Source organism: Symphalangus syndactylus, chromosome 12, assembly GCF_028878055.3.
Source record: "Symphalangus syndactylus isolate Jambi chromosome 12, NHGRI_mSymSyn1-v2.1_pri, whole genome shotgun sequence".
Taxonomy (NCBI): Eukaryota; Metazoa; Chordata; class Mammalia; order Primates; family Hylobatidae; genus Symphalangus; species Symphalangus syndactylus.
In genome coordinates, this window is record NC_072441.2 from 70,086,268 (window position 1) to 70,105,243 (window position 18,976).

The 18,976-nt window shown below is 33.7% G+C and overlaps 1 protein-coding gene across 2 annotated transcripts in view; it reads left to right on the forward strand.

Moving 5' to 3' along the window:
* The window catches only part of MAN1A2 (mannosidase alpha class 1A member 2), a 181,873-nt gene that overhangs the window by 61,399 nt on the left and 101,498 nt on the right, over nucleotides 1-18,976 (forward strand). For both annotated transcript variants that reach the window (XM_063624683.1, XM_063624684.1), the window contains exon 5: nucleotides 657-737. In XM_063624683.1, coding sequence (XP_063480753.1) covers nucleotides 657-737 — 81 coding nt within the window. The remainder of the gene's footprint in view (nucleotides 1-656; nucleotides 738-18,976) is intronic.

Sequence of the window (18,976 nt, forward strand, 5' to 3'; positions counted from 1 at the left end):
GTACCTGCTTTTGCAAGAAAATTTATATATTGCCACACTTCTACTTTTTAAATTTTTTTAAACATTTATTTCCAAATAATTTAGATTTCATTTTGATATTTGTGAAGTTAGTATTTATGTTAATTTCTTACCCAGGAGGCAATTTTCCCAACATTATTATTGAATAATCCATCATTCTGCCATTTTTTTGGTGCCTCCTTTAACACTTATTATATATTCTAGGAAAAATACTTAAATCCAGGAGGAGAGGGAGAAGTAAAAATTATGCTGTAGTGATTAGAACAGAAGAAAAAGGACCACCAGTAAAGAGTGCTATTCTAGAATCATGACCCAGAATTCTAGAAATGAAGGCTTTCATGAGGAAGGGCAATAGTTAACAGTGTTAAATATCCTGATAATTTCACAGTACTGTGTAAGGTACATAAAAACTGGCTTGTTGGTTTTGGGAATTAGGGAGCTGTGGTGACAGCAGTAGAGAAGTTTCAGTAACATTAACAAACGAGAGGAGAGATTGCAGTTGCATGAGAAATGAAGGTGCAGAAAGTAGAAAAATATTTTCCACAGGGTGTTTGTGAAAAACAAATGAAGTATTGATAATATTTTGAAAACTATAAAGCATTACGTATTTGTGAATGTTTTCAATATGTTTTTCACAGAATTCAGAGGTGTCTGTGTTTGAAGTCAACATTCGATTTATTGGAGGCCTACTTGCAGCATATTACCTATCAGGAGAGGAGGTGAGCAAAATCAAGCAATGCATTGTTTGTTTTGGAGGGGAGGTTTGGAATTTAATAAAATGAACAATTTCCCTAGAAGCGTATTATTTTTCTAAATTGGTAATATTGAACCAGTCTAGAACTAGATGCTTCAAGCAGAACTATTCCTTGGGAATAATAATTTTTCCATTTTGAGAATCTCAATAAAACATGAATTCATCACAGATCCTAGCATTATATACACCATGTCTCCTTTGCAAGAGGGATCCTTCTCCAGGATTTTGCCATTGCAATTAATTCCATGGCCCAAGTAAAGGGGGAAAATAAACTAATAAGGACAAAATTAAAGAATGAATCAGAAAGAATTAATGTGGATCCTCCTAAGACCAAAAATTAATAATTCAAACTTACTGTTTAGAAATTGAATCCAGTTTTTGGCTATAAATAATAACAACTCTGAATTCTCCTCTCTGGAAATCTTGGTACAGAACACATGGAGACACTTGAGACCTAAGGTGATGGAGAAGTGGGTGTAGGAAATTCTCTTTTACTATTCAAATAGGTTAAAGAATGAGGTTGAAGAGTGGGAGAAAGAGAAACTAAAGGAAGAGGTTATAAGTCATTTATTTGTTTTTTTGAGAAACTGTTTCACCCATATTTTAAAATTGGTTTGTTGATCTAGACAACTTGTAAGAGCTCTTTGTAGATTTAAGAAAATTTACCTTTTGTTATATGTATTATAAAGATATATATCTATGTTAGCCGTATTTTGTTTAATTTTTTGTTGTTGTTAACGTTGAAGTAATCATTTAAAGGATTTTTTTCCTCCACTGTTATGGCTTCTAGATTTCAGTCCTTAGAAAGCCTTTCTTATGTCTGTGTTATTACAAAGCAAAAATTCCCATTTTCGTCTGGATTTTTATGACTTCATATACTTTTATCTATATATTTCATTTATTGTTCCTTTGTGCATAAAGAGTGAGCTATTTATGTACTACTTTTTTTTTTAGAAGAAATATGTTTAAAGATGCTGGTATTTAATATATAATATTAGATTACATTTATCTTAATGTGTAATTTTATTGTCAAATTATATTGTGTGATTTGTTTATACCTCTAACCTATATTTCTATAGTCAGAACATTTAAATTCACATTTAATAAAATAGAAAAAAAAAGATATATACTCTGGCCAAGAGGTTATCAAACTTTAGTATGTATTAGAATCACATAGCATGTTTTATAAAAATGAGGATTCCAAGCCCTACCCAAAGGACCGATTCAGTGGGTTTAGCGTGGAGACCATTATCCTACGTTGTTCATGCCAAATACTCCTTGCTAAAGGTGATTTTGGAAACATTGGTTCTATATTTTGAGAAACTGACCTGGCTTATAGGAATAAAATCATTGTGAATTGTTATTTTTAGTAAGGTTTATTGAGGTATTATTTACGTACAGTAAAATTCAGTATATAGTTTTATGAGTTTTTACAGTGCATAGTATTGTAATCACCAGCACGATCAAGATACAGAATTTTATTATCCTAGAAAATTTCCATTTACCATTTTATAATTACCCTATCCCATTGCCAGCCCCTGATAACTACCTCTTTTCTGTCTCTACAGTTAAGAATGCTGGCTTCTTTTACTTAGCATAATGCATTTGAGATTTATCCATGTATTAGTAGTTTATTCCTTTTTACTCTATTACAGTACTCCATTATGCATTTTATATATTTATCAGTGGAATTATTTACAGTTTTGGAGATTATGAATAAACCTGCTATAAGCATTTGCCTATAGATTTCTGTGAGAAAATAATTTTTTATTTATCTTGGATAAATACATAGGAATGGGATTTACTGAGTCAAAGGTTAACTGTATACTTAAACTTTGGAACAAACTGTCAGATTCTTTTCCAAAAATTGCCTCTCATTGTTGTGAGTACTTTGTATTGTGAGTCTCTTTATTATTGTTAGCCATTCTAATAGATGCATAGTAGTATCTCATTGTGGTTCTATTTTGCATTCCCTGATGACAAGTGATGTTGAACATCTTTCCCTGTGTTTATTTGTCATATGTATTTTTTGAATTAGCTGTTCAAATCCCTTGCCCATTTAAAAATTTTTGTTTTTTTTGAATTATTAAATTGTGATAGTTCTTTACATATTTTGGACATAGGTCTTTTATAATCCATACATTTGCAATTATTTTCTCTATCTGTGGCTTGTCTTTTCGGTGATTTAACAGTATCTTTTGAAGAATTGATGTTGTTAATCTGGAAGTACAATTTACTAATTTTGTCTTTTATGGTTCATGCATTTGCTATTTTGTTTAAGAAATGTTTGCCTAATCCAACATCACAAAGATTTTCTCTTAAGTTTTCTTCCAAAACTATTATAGTTTTACTTTATTTGTACTTTTAAGTCTATGATTGATTTTGAATTAAATCCTATATATGCTGTGAGGTATAAATTGAAGTCTGTTTTTTCCCATATGGATGTTGAAAAGACTACTTTTTCATTAATTGACTTTGTACCTTTGTTGAAAATCAGTTGATTATGTATGTGTGGGTCTACTATAGACATTCTGTTTTGTTCTCTTGATTTATGTGTCTGTCTTGGGTACTACCACATTGTGTTCATTATTATGGCTTTATAAAAAGTCTTGGAATCAGGTTGTTTTCAACTTTATTCCTTTTCAAAATTGTTGTGGCTGTTTTAGTTACTTTTCCTTTTTGTATAAATTTTAGAATCAACTTGTTGATTTCTATGAAATCTACTGGGATTTCAATTGGGATTATAAATTTTGAGTGATTTGACATCTTCACAGTATTGAGTGTTTCAATCCATGAATATGGTATATCTCTCCATTTATGTAATTATTTTTTTATTGGTGTTTCTAGTTTTTAGCATACAGATCTTGCATGTATTTTGATAAATTTATACATATTTCATGTTTTTGGTAGTTCTGTATTTTAAATTTTAGTTTCCCATTGTTCATTGTCAGTATATATAAATACATTTGATTTTTTAAAAAAACCTTTAATAAAGACTTAAATTCTCAGCTGTCTCAGGAAATTTTGTTTCTTCTAGAAAACTTTGTGATACTATCATTTAAAAAAATGTGCTAAAAGGTACACAACATAAAATTTACCATTTTAACCATTTTAAGTGTGCAGTTCAGTGGCATTAAAAACAACATTTGCATTGTTGTGCAATATGCAATTGATTTTTCTTTTTTTCTTTCTTTCTTTTTTTTTTTTTTTTTTTGAGATGGAGTTTTGCTCTTGTTGCCCAGGCTGGAGTGCAATGGCACGATCACAGCTCACTATAACCTCCGCCTCCCGGGTTCAAGCGATTCTCCTGCCTCAGCCTTCCACAATTGATTTTTATATTGACTTTTTACCGTGTGATTTTTCTAACTTCATTAATTAATTCTAGTAGCTTTAAAATATACTTTAATAGATTCTTTGGGATTTACCTTATAAACAATCATGTCACTAGTAAATAGAGATGAGTTTTATTTTTCTGTATAGAGAATGGTTATTTATTTATTTTTGTTCTTTTCCTGCTCCTTCTCCTGAGGCAGAGGATGGTTTTATTTGTGATCCTTTTCTTTTTCTTGCCTTACTGCATTGCCTAGGACATCTACTACAAAGCTGAATAGTAATGGGTAAAGTAGGCATCCTTGCCTGGTTCCTGATCCTAGGAATTGAAGTGATAGCTTTATTCTCTTCCACAATCGTGGCATATGGCTTCAAAAGTACTGTAATCCAAGAATGTTTATTATTTCTCTTGGTCTGCTCCTTTAACTCTCCACCTTTCGTACCCGTAAGATTTTTGCCTCGTTTGTCCTTTCTGTGCCCTGGAGCGAAGATAGTTCCTGGAAAAACTAGTCCCAGAGGGAGAGCTTTTGCTCATGACTTGGGAAGGAGTGCTTCTGCTCATGACTTGGGAAGGAGTGGGATTTATGACTTGGACCCCTAGTCTCTTTCAGTCCCCTCAGCTCTCCTATATGCGTTTCACTCCTCTGCCTTGAGTCTGCAGTCTGCTGTGTACCCCATCCTCCATCTGCCTCAGCCTTACATACAAACAGTAAGTCTGGGCTCTTCCTCTCAAAGGTCACTCAGAGAGGTGCCTTTCTTCATAAAACCTTTGGGATTTAGATTTCCCCGGGAAGGATGGAACGTTCATTCTTGGGTCTCATCTTTTCCACTTGACCCAAAACTTCCTCCCCACAAAAATGTCTTTAAGAATCTTCTGAGCTGCTTCATCTGCTAACTGCCAATTCTCTAACACTGAAATGTGGTAGGTAACTGGACATATTTGAAGGACATCTTTATGTAAGAGATGTATGGAGTCAGGAGATAGCCACCTTCATATATTGCTCTGTGCCAAGAGAAATAAAACCAATTTCTTTTTCCAAAAGAAGGAGACAAAACAGGAGAGGGGGAAGGGAGGAAAAGGAGGGGGAAGGGAAGAAAAGGAGGAGGAAGGGAGGAGAAGGGAAAGGGGGAAGGAAGGGGAAAAGAAGGAAGAAAAGGAGGGTGAAGTGGGGAGGGAAGGGGGAAGGATCAGAACTGTATCTATAAAAAAATGCAAAGTTTTAAAACTTGGAAAGGAAAAAACAAAACTCCAAACCCAAGTTACTTCACCGGCAAATTCTACCGAATATTTAATATCAATTATATGTAAACTTCTCCAGAAAAAAAAAGAGCAGTTTTTCAGCTCATTCTATGAGGCCAGCATTAATCCTATGTGACACACACACACAGAGGTATTAAAGTAAAACTATAGATCAGTATCTCATGTGAATATTATAGATGCAAAAAATTCTCAACAATATATCACAAAATCAAATCTAGCAATATATAAAAAGGGTAATACAGCATGACCAAGTGGGGTTTCTTCCCAAGAATGCAAGGCTGGTTTGATGTTCAAAAATCAACCAATATAATTCACTATGTCAACAGACTAAAGAAAAACATCATATAATCTTATTACATAACCACAGAAACATCTGACAACATGTAACGTCTATTCATGATAACAACTCACAGCAAACTAGAAATAGAAGGGACCTTTCTCACAGTGATAAAAGGCATCTACAAAAAACCTATAGCTAACAATATTCTTTTTCTCTTTTTGTATATGTTGTTGTTATTATAGATTTCAGTTTTATGTTGCAAATCCATAGTACATTGCTACCATTTTTACCTTAGGTGGTCAGTTATCATTTAGAACTATTCAAAATAAAAGAAATGCCTTTTTGTTTGTCTTCATTTCAGTCATTTTTGTTGGTGTTTTCTTTTTGCAGGTCCAGGTTTCTGACTTTTCAGGTTTTTCAGATACTTTATTCCTTCTGTGGGAAGAGCTTCCTTTAACATTTTTTATAGTATAGGTCTATTGGTAGTGAGTTCTTTTAGTTTTTGTTAGTCTGAAAGTTTATTTCCACTATATTTTTGAAAAATTTTCTTTGGGTATAAAATTTAGGTTTACAGTTTTTCCTGTCAACACTTTATACTTTATAAATGTCACTGCATTATCTTATAGCTTGCAAAGTTTGTGATGAGAAATGTCCTTTAATTGCTTATTCCTCTATATGTAATAGGTCTTTTTTTTTTCATTTGGCTGCCTTTAAAATTTTCTGTTTATATTTTGTTTTGTATGAAGAGTCTGAGTGGTTTTACTTTGTGTGTGTATGTGTCGGGCAGTGGGGGTATGAGTAAGACTTATTTATTTTGCTTGAGGTTCTTTAAGCTGCTGGGGTCTGTAGGTTGATATCTTTAATTATTTTCTAAAAAATTCTCAGTTATTGTTTTTTAAAATATAGACATCCATTGACTTATGATAGGATTATGTCCTGATAAACCCATTGCAAATTAAAAACACCCTAAGTTGAAAATGCATTTAGTACACCTAACCTACCAAATATCATAGCTTAGCCTATCTTAAACATGCTCAGAACACTTACAAATTAGCTTAAAATTGGGCCAATTCATATAACACAAAGCCCAGTTTATAGTAAAGTGTTGAATAGCTCATGTAATTTATTGAATACTGAAAGCGAATAACAGAATGGCCATACGAGCACTTGAAGTATAGTTACTACTGAATGCTTATTGCTTTCATACCATTGTAAAGTTGAAAAATCATGAGTTGAACCATCCTAAGTCAAACTGTCGTAAGTTAGTGAACATCTGTATTTTTTCTTATCAATACTTTAAAAATGTCACTACATTACCTTATAGCTTGCATAGTTTGTGATGAGAAATCTGCTTTAATTCTTTGTTCCTTTATATGTAATGTCTTTTTATGTATTGCAAGATCCCCCTGCCCCACTCCTGGGATTCCAATTATATACATATACTAGGCTATCATAGCTCTTGGACTCATTGTTAGATTTTGAGTTTAGCCAAATTTAAGTGCTTTTTAAAACAAAAAATGAGCACTTATCAGAAGATATAAAAGAATCAGCTTCCTCTAAAGCCTATCAATCACAGTGATCAGGATACAGTTTAAAAATTACTCAATGTATGAAAAAAATAGAGAAAATGATCCATTTTTTTTTTCCAAAAGTCAATCAATGGTGATCTGTTCTAAGGTAACCCAGATACTGGCATTAGTTGACAAAGATGTTAAAGCAGCTGTTATAACTATGCCCAGTGACATAAAGGAAAATATTTCTGAAATGACCAAATAGATGAAAATCTCATCAGAAATGAAATAACATGGAAATTCTAGAATGAAAACTTCAGTGTTTAAAACAAAAAGTCATTGTGTTGACTGTCGTCATTGGAAGGGTAAGAGTCAGTGAACTTGTAGATAGATCAATGTAAATTATCCAGTGTGAAGAAAGAGAATTAAATATTTATTAAAAATGAATGGAGCTTCAGAAACTTGTAGGACAGTATTCCAACATACATAGAATTGGAATCCTGTATGAAGAGAGCAAATAGCTATAAAAAATAGTTGAAGAAATAATGACTATATTTTTTCTATATTTGGTGATAGACCTGAATTTCAAGAAGCTAAGTAGATCCTAAACATGATAAATACCAACCAAATGTAGGCATATCATGGTCAAACAGCTGAAAGCCAAATACAAAGAGAAAAGTTTGAAAGTATTCAGAGAGAAATGACACATGTTACATGTGGAGGTACTTTAATTTGACTGATGGCCGAACATTCATCAGAAACCACAGAGATTACTTTTTCAAAAGTTCTTTAAAATTACGTGAATGCTTAGGCAAAAACCATAGCATTTTATATTGGGTTTATAACATACATAGATGTAATACATGGAGCTGTGGAATAAAAGAGGGTGGGAGGAAATGGAACTACAAGATTGTAAGGTTTCTCCATTTTATATGAAGTTACACCATATTACTCTTAATAGTCTGTGAAAAGTTAAGGACATAATTAATCCCTAGGACAAACATTAAAGAAAAATATTGCAAACACGTATAGCTTAACCACCAATAAATAAACTGTAATTATATATATATATACACATATATATGTGTATATATATGTGTATGTATATATGTGTGTATGTATATATATATATGCTTTTTTTTGGGGGGGGGACAGAGTCTCATTCTTGTCACCCAGACTGGAGTGCAGTGGTGTGATCACAGCTCACTGCAACCTCAACCTCCTGGGCTTAAGTCATCCTTGCACCTCAGCTTCCTGAGTAGCTGGGACCACAGGTGCACACCACCATGCTTGGCTAATTGTTTTATTTTTTGTAGAGGTGGGGTCTCTCCATGTTGCCCAGGCTGGTCTTGAACTCCTGGGCTCAAGAGATCTTCCTGCCTTGGCCTCCCAAAGTGCTGGGATTATAAGTGAAAGCCACTGCGCCCTGCCTAGAAAATATTTAAATAAAAAAAACAGAAAGGAAGGAATAGAGGACAACAACAAAAAGCAATGGAAATGGCGAACAGAAAACTAAAAATAATATCATAAACCTATATCCAGTAATATCAATAATGCCATTAAGTTTTAATGAATGAAATATTCTAAGTCAAAGGCAAAAATAGTTAAAACGACATAAAAGCAAGACCAAACTATTCACAGTCTAAAAAAGACACACTTAATAGAGAGGTTGAAAGTAAATGGATAGGAAAAAAGATACATAATATATGAACAGCAAGTGTAGAAAGGTTTAAATGATGACATCAATATCAGAGTATACTTCAAGATGGAAAGTATTGTCAGAGACAAGAGGAGACCTTTCATAATGAAAAAAAGGATCCATTCATTAGAAAGACATAATCACAACACTAAAACATAAGCAAATGTGTAGGCATCAAATAACAGTGCTTTGAAATGTATGAATCACAAATGGAAGAATTAAAAGGAGATTCCTTTTTAATTTTTTATTAAAAAGGTAATTCCACAAAGATTGTTGGATCCTTCAACATTCTTCTCTTAAATTGATAGAATAAGCAGATAGAAAATCAAAGATGATGTAGAAGTCCTGAATGACACTATGAGCTATTTTAAATGAATTGATATTTATTTATAGAGCACTTTACTCAACAACTGCTGAATACACTTTCTTGTCAAGTGCACATGGTATGTTTACCAAAAATAAGTTGTATGCTGGATCATAAAACACATTCAGTCAATTTAAAAAGTTAGAAATAGTACAGAGTATAGCCAGGTTCAATGGCTTATGCCTGTAATCCCAGTACTTTGGGAGGCTGAGGTGGGTGGATTGCTTGAGCTCAGGAGTTTACGACCAGCCTCGGAAAACATGGCAAATCCTCATCTCTACAACAAATACAAAAATTAGCCGAGTGTGGTAGCATGTACCTGTAGTCCCAGCTACTCAGGATGCTGAGGTGAGAGGATTGCTTGAGCCTAGGAGGTTGAGTCTGCAGTGAGCATGATCAAACTACTACACTTCAGCTGGGGCAACAGAGCAAAACCCTGTCTCTCAAAAACAAGAAACAAGCACGATCTTTGACCATGATGGAATTAAATTAGAAATCAATAATAGACGTCAGGAAAAACTTCAAATATTTGAAAATTAAGCAATATGTTTTTAAATAAATAGACATCAAGTAAGCAATTAAAAAGGAAATTGAAAATATTACAAAGTTGATTCTTTCAAAGTATCAACAGAATTGATAAACCTTTTTAGCTAGATTGATCAAGAAATAACAGAAGACAGATTACCGATAGCAGGAGCAAATGGTATTGCCAATATTAGGCTATCATTGCAGATTCCACATACATTAAAGTCATAATAATGGAATATTATAAGCAGTTTTTTTGCAAAATTTAATAACATAGACAAAACAATTTTTCTAAAACAATCTTATCGAAACTGAGTCAAAGTAAAGCAAGAAGTATGCCATTTGCAGTATTAATTGAATTCGTAATAAAAAGCTATTTCACAAAATTAACTCCAAGTTAAATGGCTTTATTGGTGAATTATATCAAATAAGAAAGAAATATCATTCTTCCACAGAGGAATAGGGAACATTTTGCAACTCTACTTCAGAGGCCAGCATAGCACTAACATCATAGCCTGAAAGGCAATATAGCAAGAGAAAATTACAGACCAGTATACTTTTTTTTTTTTTTTTTTTTTTGAGATGGAGTCTCTCTCTGTCACCCAGGCTGGAGTGCAGTGGCGTGATCTCGGCTCACTACAAGCTCTGCCTCCCGGGTTCACGCCATTCTCCTGCCTCAGCCTCTCCGAGTAGCTGGGACTACAGGCGCCCGCCACCACGCCCGGCTAATTTTTTATATTTTTAGTAGAGACGGGGTTTCACCGGGGTCTCGATCTCCTGACCTCGTGATCCGCCCACCTCGGCCTCCCAAAGTGCTGGGATTACAAGCGTGAGCCACCGCGCCCGGCCGTATACTTTTCAAATACATTAGCAAGAATCCTGAACAAACTATTAATGTTTGTAAAGCATAGCTAGCAATAATATAAAAGATACATATTATATATAAGAATATAAAAAAGATATATAAAAGATACCTTTTATATTTTTATATAATATAAAAGATACCTTTTATATTTTTATATAATATAAAAGATACCTTTTATATTTTTATATAATATAAAAGATGCCTTTTATGTTTTTATATAATATAAAAGATACCTTTTATGTTTTTATATAATATAAAAGATACCTTTTATGTTTTTATATAATATAAAAGATACCTTTTATGTTTTTATATAATATAAAAGATACCTTTTATGTTTTTATATAATGGAAAAGATACCTTTTATGTTTTTATATAATGGAAAAGATACCTTTTATGTTTTTATATAATGGAAAAGATACCTTTTATGTTTTTATATAATGGAAAAGATACCTTTTATGTTTTTATATAATGGAAAAGATACCTTTTATGTTTTTATATAATGGAAAAGATACCTTTTATGTTTTTATGTAATAGAAAAGATACCTTTTATGTTTTTATATAATAGAAAAGATGCCTTTTATGTTTTTATGTAATAGAAAAGATACCTTTTATGTTTTTATGTAATATGAAAGGTACCGTTTATGTTTTTATGTAATATGAAAGATACCTTTTATGTTTTTATGTAATATGAAAGAAAGATACCTTTTAGGTTTTTATGTAATATAAAAGATATCTTATGTTTTTATGTAATATAAAAGATATCTTTTATGTTTTTATATAATATAAAAGATAATATATCAAGAAAAATTTCTTTTATCGTAGGAAAGCAAAGTTAAACATTTGAAAAAGCAGTTAATGTAATTAATCATATTAATTAACAATAAAGGAGAAAATCATATAATTATTGCAATAAATTTAGTAAAAGCATTTGACAAGATGCAACACGCATTCATGATTAAAATCACTCAGTAAACTAGTACAGCATGATTATTCCCAATCCAAAAACCTGAAATGCTCCAAAATCCTAAACTTTTTGAACACCAACATGGGGTGCAAGGGAAATGCTCATTGTAGTGTTTAGGATTCAGATTAGAGATGCTAAACTGGTATAATGCAAATAATTCAAAATTAAAAAAAATCCAAAATTGGAAACATTTCTGGTTCTAAGCATTTCGGATAAGGGCTACTCAACCTGTACTAGAAGGTAATTATTATTTTTCATTCTGATAAGGGACACCTACGAAAACTCTACAGCAAACTATATGTTAATTATAAAATATTAAAATATTTTTGCCCAAGGATCTGGAATAAAGGAAGGTGTTCTATTTTCACTGTTTACATTTAGCTATTCACTATTTACATTACATTACACTGTAATGAAAATCTTAGCATTGCAAGAAAGCAAGAAAAATACCTTGTTCATATTCGCTTGTATAGTTTTTTTGCTAGATTCCTTTTGATTTCTGAGATACACTGTCATGTTGTCTGCAAATAATGACAGTTGTACTTCTCCTTTTTTTCTAAATTCTGTGTATCCAGGAATGCCATCGCAATACTGATTCGTTGTAGTCATTACTGCACACATGTTGGCAGTTTGCACTGATGGTCCCACTGATACTGGATACTGTCCTTAAAAATTTTTGGAAATGAGATGAGCTTGCCACTACCTATTAGCTGAATGGCTAAATGGATTCCCCACCATCTCTGGTCTCTAAGTTCCCCTTACCTAACCTAATTTGCATACCCCTGAGTAACAAAAGAAAGGCCGTGTTGCTTACTACCTTAGTTGCAGAGGAGGCTTGGAAATGTGATTATATGGCATTTGCAGAAGCTTTAAGGTAATAGATGGAATGGAGTTTCTTGTTTGCAGACAGATAGAATGACAGTTTCCATAGAAAGTAGAGGGAGTACTTTCTAAAGAGGTCAAAAGCTGTAAAAGAGATCATCTGAGGGATCTATTTACTATTTCCTGAGATTCTCCAGACTTGACACTTACATTAAACCACAGTATTGTGAAACTATTTATTTAGAACACATTGTTTTATCTCCCTGTGTTTATAGAGCTATATCATGATTTTCTGTCTGTAATAGCCTCTCACCCTTCCACATTCTTTGCCTGGTAGAGACTTTCAAGACCTTACTGAGGTTAATTTATATGCAATAAAATGTACCTATGTTGTATGTATAATATGTAATTAAATGTATACTTTGCATTTTAACAAATGTGTGATAAACTGTTAGAATATAAATTGATATTATCTTTTCAGAAAATAATTTGGCTGTGTGAAGTAAATATTTAAAATTTAAAATACTCTGACCCAGCGACCCACTTCTAGGAATCTATTATCTAAAAGTAACAGAGTAGATACACAAAGGTATACTCAAAAGGATGTTAATTGCAGTACTATTTGTAGTAGAAAATATTTGAAAAAGACCTGAATATTCATCCATGGGAGAGTGACTGAATAAATTGATATATCTGTTACCATAGGATAAAGTTCAACTATAAACCTACATTTATATATTTTAACTAGGAAAAATGTGCTTGATATATTCAGTGACTAAAGCAAGTTATAGACAAGTAGTTGGTTACAGCTCTGTGTGTGTGTGTGTGTGTGTGTGTGTGTATCTATTCAGTCAGCTAGTCATCACAGTATTTTGCCAAGAAATAATGGCAACTCAGACTAAGATGGTGTTGTAGAGATGAGAGATATAAATGATTTCAGGGTATTTTGGAGATAAATTTAAAAGGATTGGGTGATTTTTGGAGGGAGATATAAGATAGAATGAATTGATTTTGTCTCTCAGGTTTCTGTTTTTGGTGCTAGATTGATGGTAGGATAGTTATTAAATAGGAAATGCTTGAATACTAGATTAGAGGGGGAAGATGATGAGTTAATTTTAGGTATTTTGAGTTTGAGGAGATTTTGTTTATATTTAAGTGAAAATAAGTAGTAGAGAGATGTAATGGGTCTGGTGTTCAGTGGAGAAGTATTGACTAGATATGTAAGTTTGGGAGTCAGTTGCTGGGTAGCTGATAATTGAAATCAAGCACATTGTGAAATTGTCCAGAGAGACAATTTAGGATAGGAAGAGAAAGGGGCCTAGAATTAAGCCCCAAGAAATACAACATCAAAGGCCAGATAGATGAGGATAAACCAAAGGAAGCAGGGAGATTATAGGATTATTGAACACAAAGGAAGAATGTATTTTAAGGAAGAACTTGTGAATAATAACAAAATGCTTTTGCTCACATGTGTGATCAATCCTTAGTAAGATCTATTTCAGTGAAATGATGGCAGCAGAAGCCATGTTGGAATAGGTTGAGGAGTGAATAGAAAGGAGAGGATATGGATATAGTAAATTAGACAATTTTGTAAAACTGGAAAAGTTACTTGTGTTATTATGTCAGTAGCAGCCAAACATGGAATAAAAATCCAGCTACTTAATTGTATGTTATGTATAGAAAAAAGGGATAGAAATACATAAAAACATTAACAGTATTTGGGTCAAGATAGAGGAACTGTTTATGATTTAAACTTTTTTATTTTTTAGTTTTTCTATTTTTGAAACTAAGCAAATATTTTGTAATAGGTAATAAAATATAGATTATTGGCCTTTCGTGGTGGCTCATGCCTGTAATCCCAGCACTTTGGGAGGGCAAGGCGGGCGGATCTCCTGAGGCTGGGAGTTTGAGACCAGCCTGGCTAGCATGGTGAAACCCCGTCTTTACTAAAAATATAAAAATTAGCTAGGTGTGGTGGCAGATGCCTGTAATCCTGGCTACTCGGGAAGCTGAGGCAGGAGAATCACTTGAACCCAGGAGGCGGAGGTTGCAATGAGCCTAGATCGTGCTGTTGCACTCCAGCCTGGGCAACAGAATGAGACTTGGTTTCAAAAATACATATATATGGATTATTTATTTTTTAGAAGTCTAGTCAAGAGACAGAATCCATCTAGTTACTTGAACAGAGAAAATTTAATATAAAGATTAATTAGGTATAAAGTTGTTAACTAGGAAAATGCTAGATTAAAAAGAATACTCTGTAGGAATCATAGAGGTGGCTCCTACAGGAAGCAAACAGGGTTGACATAATATGGGGAAGAGGTTTTAATTAGTAAAACTTAGAAACTTTAAGAGGAGGGGGTATCCGAAGCTGAAACTCAGACCTCTGATGAGAGTGGGCTAGCAGGTTATTGCTGGTGCTGATGTCTTTGGGGTGGGTGATAATGACTGATGTCTTTGAGGGTGATAAAGCTGGTTCTACAAGTATTGGAAAAACTTCCAAATGGATCCAGCTGCTGCTATAGGAAGGAACTCACCTTGCTGACATGAAGGCTTAGAAAAGCAGTCCAACACTGGGGCCTGAGCATGTCCCTGCACATTTGTGCTGGATGTACCAGCAATGCAAGTCCCTGACTGCTCTTTACCCATATAATCACAACTGTGCTTGTAGGGATGAGGTAATGTCTTACCCCGGTTAAACAGGCTTACTTTCGCTTACCATAGAAGAGATACCACAAGCTGAATGTTCTCCTATAATGTAACCCACTGTGTGTACAGGCATTCATCGTGGGCTCTGTGCATCATCCCAGTGTGATTGGGGTGGAGGTGGGGCATGTATAGTCCAATGCAAATGAACTTGAAGCTTTGGCTGCTACTTTGCTATAAATAATAAAGCCTTTTATCTCTGACCCAGTAGTCTTGTGTCTTCTGCCAACATTTATGAAACTGTGGAAGGCTGACTTATTAGCTTGCAAGTATAATAAAATCTTAGATTTCATTTTGAGTTTTAAAATTATTATTTGCAGGTGCATTTTAAGAGGGAAATGTGTGTGAATGTGTTTCTGTCTCTTTGTGTTAACCCTCAGTTTTGCAGTGACCTTCACTTGGTCCTGAGGAACAGCCATCTAGCCTTTAAGGGTACTTGTGCTCTCACGGTGATACTGAAAAATTTATCCAGAATGCAGTATAGAGAGTCAAAGAGGGAAAATAAGCAAAAGAGTTGAGAGATGAAAATAGGTTGAGAGGTTTCAGAGAATATTTGGCAGAAATCTCAGATGAGTTTAATGGAACAAATAATATGTGAAAAGATAATCAAGAACAAAGAGGAAATATTAAAAGCTACCAAAGAGAAAGGGCTGATTACTTAAAAAAGAATGACAGCTGACAGTGGAGTTCTCAGTAGCAATTGATGTCAGAAGATTTTAGAGTAGTATCTTTAAACTGCTGAGATAAAATAGCTACAACCCAGAATTTGAATCTGTCATTCAAGAGGGAAGATACAAGATAAAAGACAAAGAGGTATACACATCAATTAATAAAATATTTTTGAGGAATTTAAATATTAACTATAAAAATTAAGATTAGATAATGCAAGGTGTAGGAGTGTGTGTGCGTGTGTGTGTGTGTGTGTGTGTGTGGTCAAGAACATGGACTTTAGAGCTGGACTGCCTAGTTTTAAATTCAGACTAACTGCTTAACTACCTGTATGACCTTGGGAAATACATTACTTATTCATTTTATATCAGTTTTTCTACTCTGTAAAATGGGGGCAAAATTAATACTTACCTCACTAGCTTGTTGTGAGGATTAAATGAGTTAATATGTTTGTCATCATCATCATCATCATCATTATCCCAACATTTATGTAGAACATATTAAAAAGTCCTTAAAGCCCTTGTATATTAATATCACATATTAGGGGGATAGAGTTGGTATGGAAATGGGAGGAGATAATTTGATTATTTTAAATCTCTGCACCTTTTGTCTTAATTTAGTCAATACTTGTTGAGCATCTGCTATATGCCAGGCACTGTTTTAAGCATTGAAAACAAACAAATTTAAAACAAACAAATTCTTGTACCCCTATGGCTTATGTTTTACTGTGGAGGAAATAGGCAATAAATAAATAAGATAGATATGTGAGAGAGTATGTATGTATACACATATACAGTCATGTACCACATAACTGTGCTTCAGTCAACAATGGATATGATGGTGGGTCCATGAAATTATAATGGAGCTGTAAAATTCTTATTTCCTAGTGATGTTTTAATGATCCTGACCCTGTGTAGGCCTAGGTATTGTTTGTGTTTGTGTCTTAGTTTTTAACAAAAAAGTTTAAAAAGTAAAAAAAAATTTTAATAGAAAGTAGCTTATAGAATCAGGATATAAGGAAAGAAAATATTTTTGTACAGCTGTAAAATATATTTGTGTTTTTAAGCTAAATGTTATTATAAAAGAGTCAAAGAGTTAAAAAAAACTCTAAAAAGTTTATATGGTAAGGTTACAGTAAGCCAAAGTTAATTTATTATTTTGAAGGATAATTGTAAAAAATAAATTAGCGTAGCCTAAGTGTACAGTGTTTAAATCTACAGTAATGTTCAGTAATGTCCTAGGCCTTCACATTCACCCACTACTCATCCTCTGACTCGCCAGAGAATTTCCAGTCCTGCAGGTTTCATTCATGGTCAGTGCCCTGTACAGATACACCATTTTTAATCTTGTATTCTATATTTTTACTGTACTTTTTCTATGTTTAGGTAAACAAATACTTAGCATTGTGTTAAAATTACCTACAACATTCGATACAGTAACATGCTATATAGGTTTGTAGTATAGGAGTCATAGGTGTACCATATAACCTAGATGTGTGGTAGGCCTTACCATCTAGCTTTGTGTAAGTATACCCTATGATGTTTGCACAATGACAAAATTGCCTAATGATGCATTTCTTAGCACTATCTCTGTCATTGTACATGATGGAACATACACTGTTAGCAGTAAGCACCAAGGAGAAAAATAAAGTGGGATGGGGCATAAAGGATTTTAAATTTCAAATAGGATGGTTAGGGAGTCCATGAAAAGGTAACATTTGTGTGAAGACCTGAAGGAGATTAGTGGGTGAGGATATTTTTTGTAAGAATATTTAATAGGCATAGCAAATAAAAAGACAGTGAAACAAAAACATACCTGGCATCCTTAGAGAACAACAAAAGAGGCAAGTGGAGCTAATATAGAGTGCCTGAGGGACAGAGTGAATGAAGGAGAGTGCATGAAGGAGGGGGTGAAGCCATAGAAGGTAATGGGGATACATCTTAGATATAGGTATATACCCTTTGTAAGGACTGTGGCTTTTGCTCTGAGATAGGGAGCCATTTGAGGATTCTAAACTTCTAACACTCCCACATTGACTGCTAGATTGAGAATAGGCTGCAAAAATATTATCTTAGTAACTTAAGCACTCTAATAAAGAAAACAAGCATAAGAAGCATATATAGATCCTAATGTCACTTCCCTCCTCAAGAATCTACAGTGGTTCTGTGTTACCTATTGTGTTGTCTTACTTTTTTTTTTTTGGAGACAGAGTCTCGCTCTGTTTCCCAGGCTGGAGTGCAGTGGCGTGATCTCGGTTCACTGCAACCTCCGCCTCCCGGGTTCAAGTGATTCTCTGGCCTCAGCCTCCTGAGTAGCTGGGACTGTAGGTGCACACCACCACACCTGGCTAATTTTTTGTGTTTTTAGTAGAGATGGGGTTTCACCATGTTGGCCAGGCTAGCCTCAAACCTCTGGCCTCAAGTGATCCACCCACCTTTGTCTCCCAAAGTGCTGGGATGATAGGGGTGAGCCACCATGCCCAGCCTAACTTTCGTTACTTATACTTTAAAGCTCTTTGTGTTAACAAAGATATCATGAAAGAGCCACTCATAAATTGCTGGTAGAAGTAGAAATTAGTAAAGCGTATATGGAGGGCAAATTCGTAGTAACTTACCAAAATTTCAAATGCTTATACTGATTGAGACAACAAATTCACTTCTGGAATTTATCTTAGATAGCCATATACTGTAGAAACAAATTAAATGTCCATTAATAGAGGACTGAGTAAATAAATTACAGTGTATCCATAAAAGAAGAAATTCTGCAGCCACCAAAGAGAATGAGATGGTAGCCCTTTGTAGGCTGCTTTGGAAAGCTCTCCAAGGTACAAAACAATATATTAAAGAAGCAAGTTCAGAATGTGTGATATTCTGTGTTAGAGAGAGACAGAGACTCTGAGTGTGTGTAAATTGCAACAGAATTTCTGTTTTTGTGAGGTTTGGGAATGAAGATTTTATGTGACTTGACCAGAAACCATGTGTACCATGGGACTGATTTGGCACAAAATACAAAGAAGCTAACAGGTGGTTGCATTGTAAAAGGAATTGTGTGGCTGATGGACAGAACTGAAAAAGAGACTTAATTTTTTACTTTTGATACTTTTTGGATTTTGTATTATTTGCCTGCATTGCATACTGAAAACTGATTTGCTGTTGCCTACCAAAATATTTTTCTGAAAATAGAGAAGATAAGTCTAAAATACATTGTT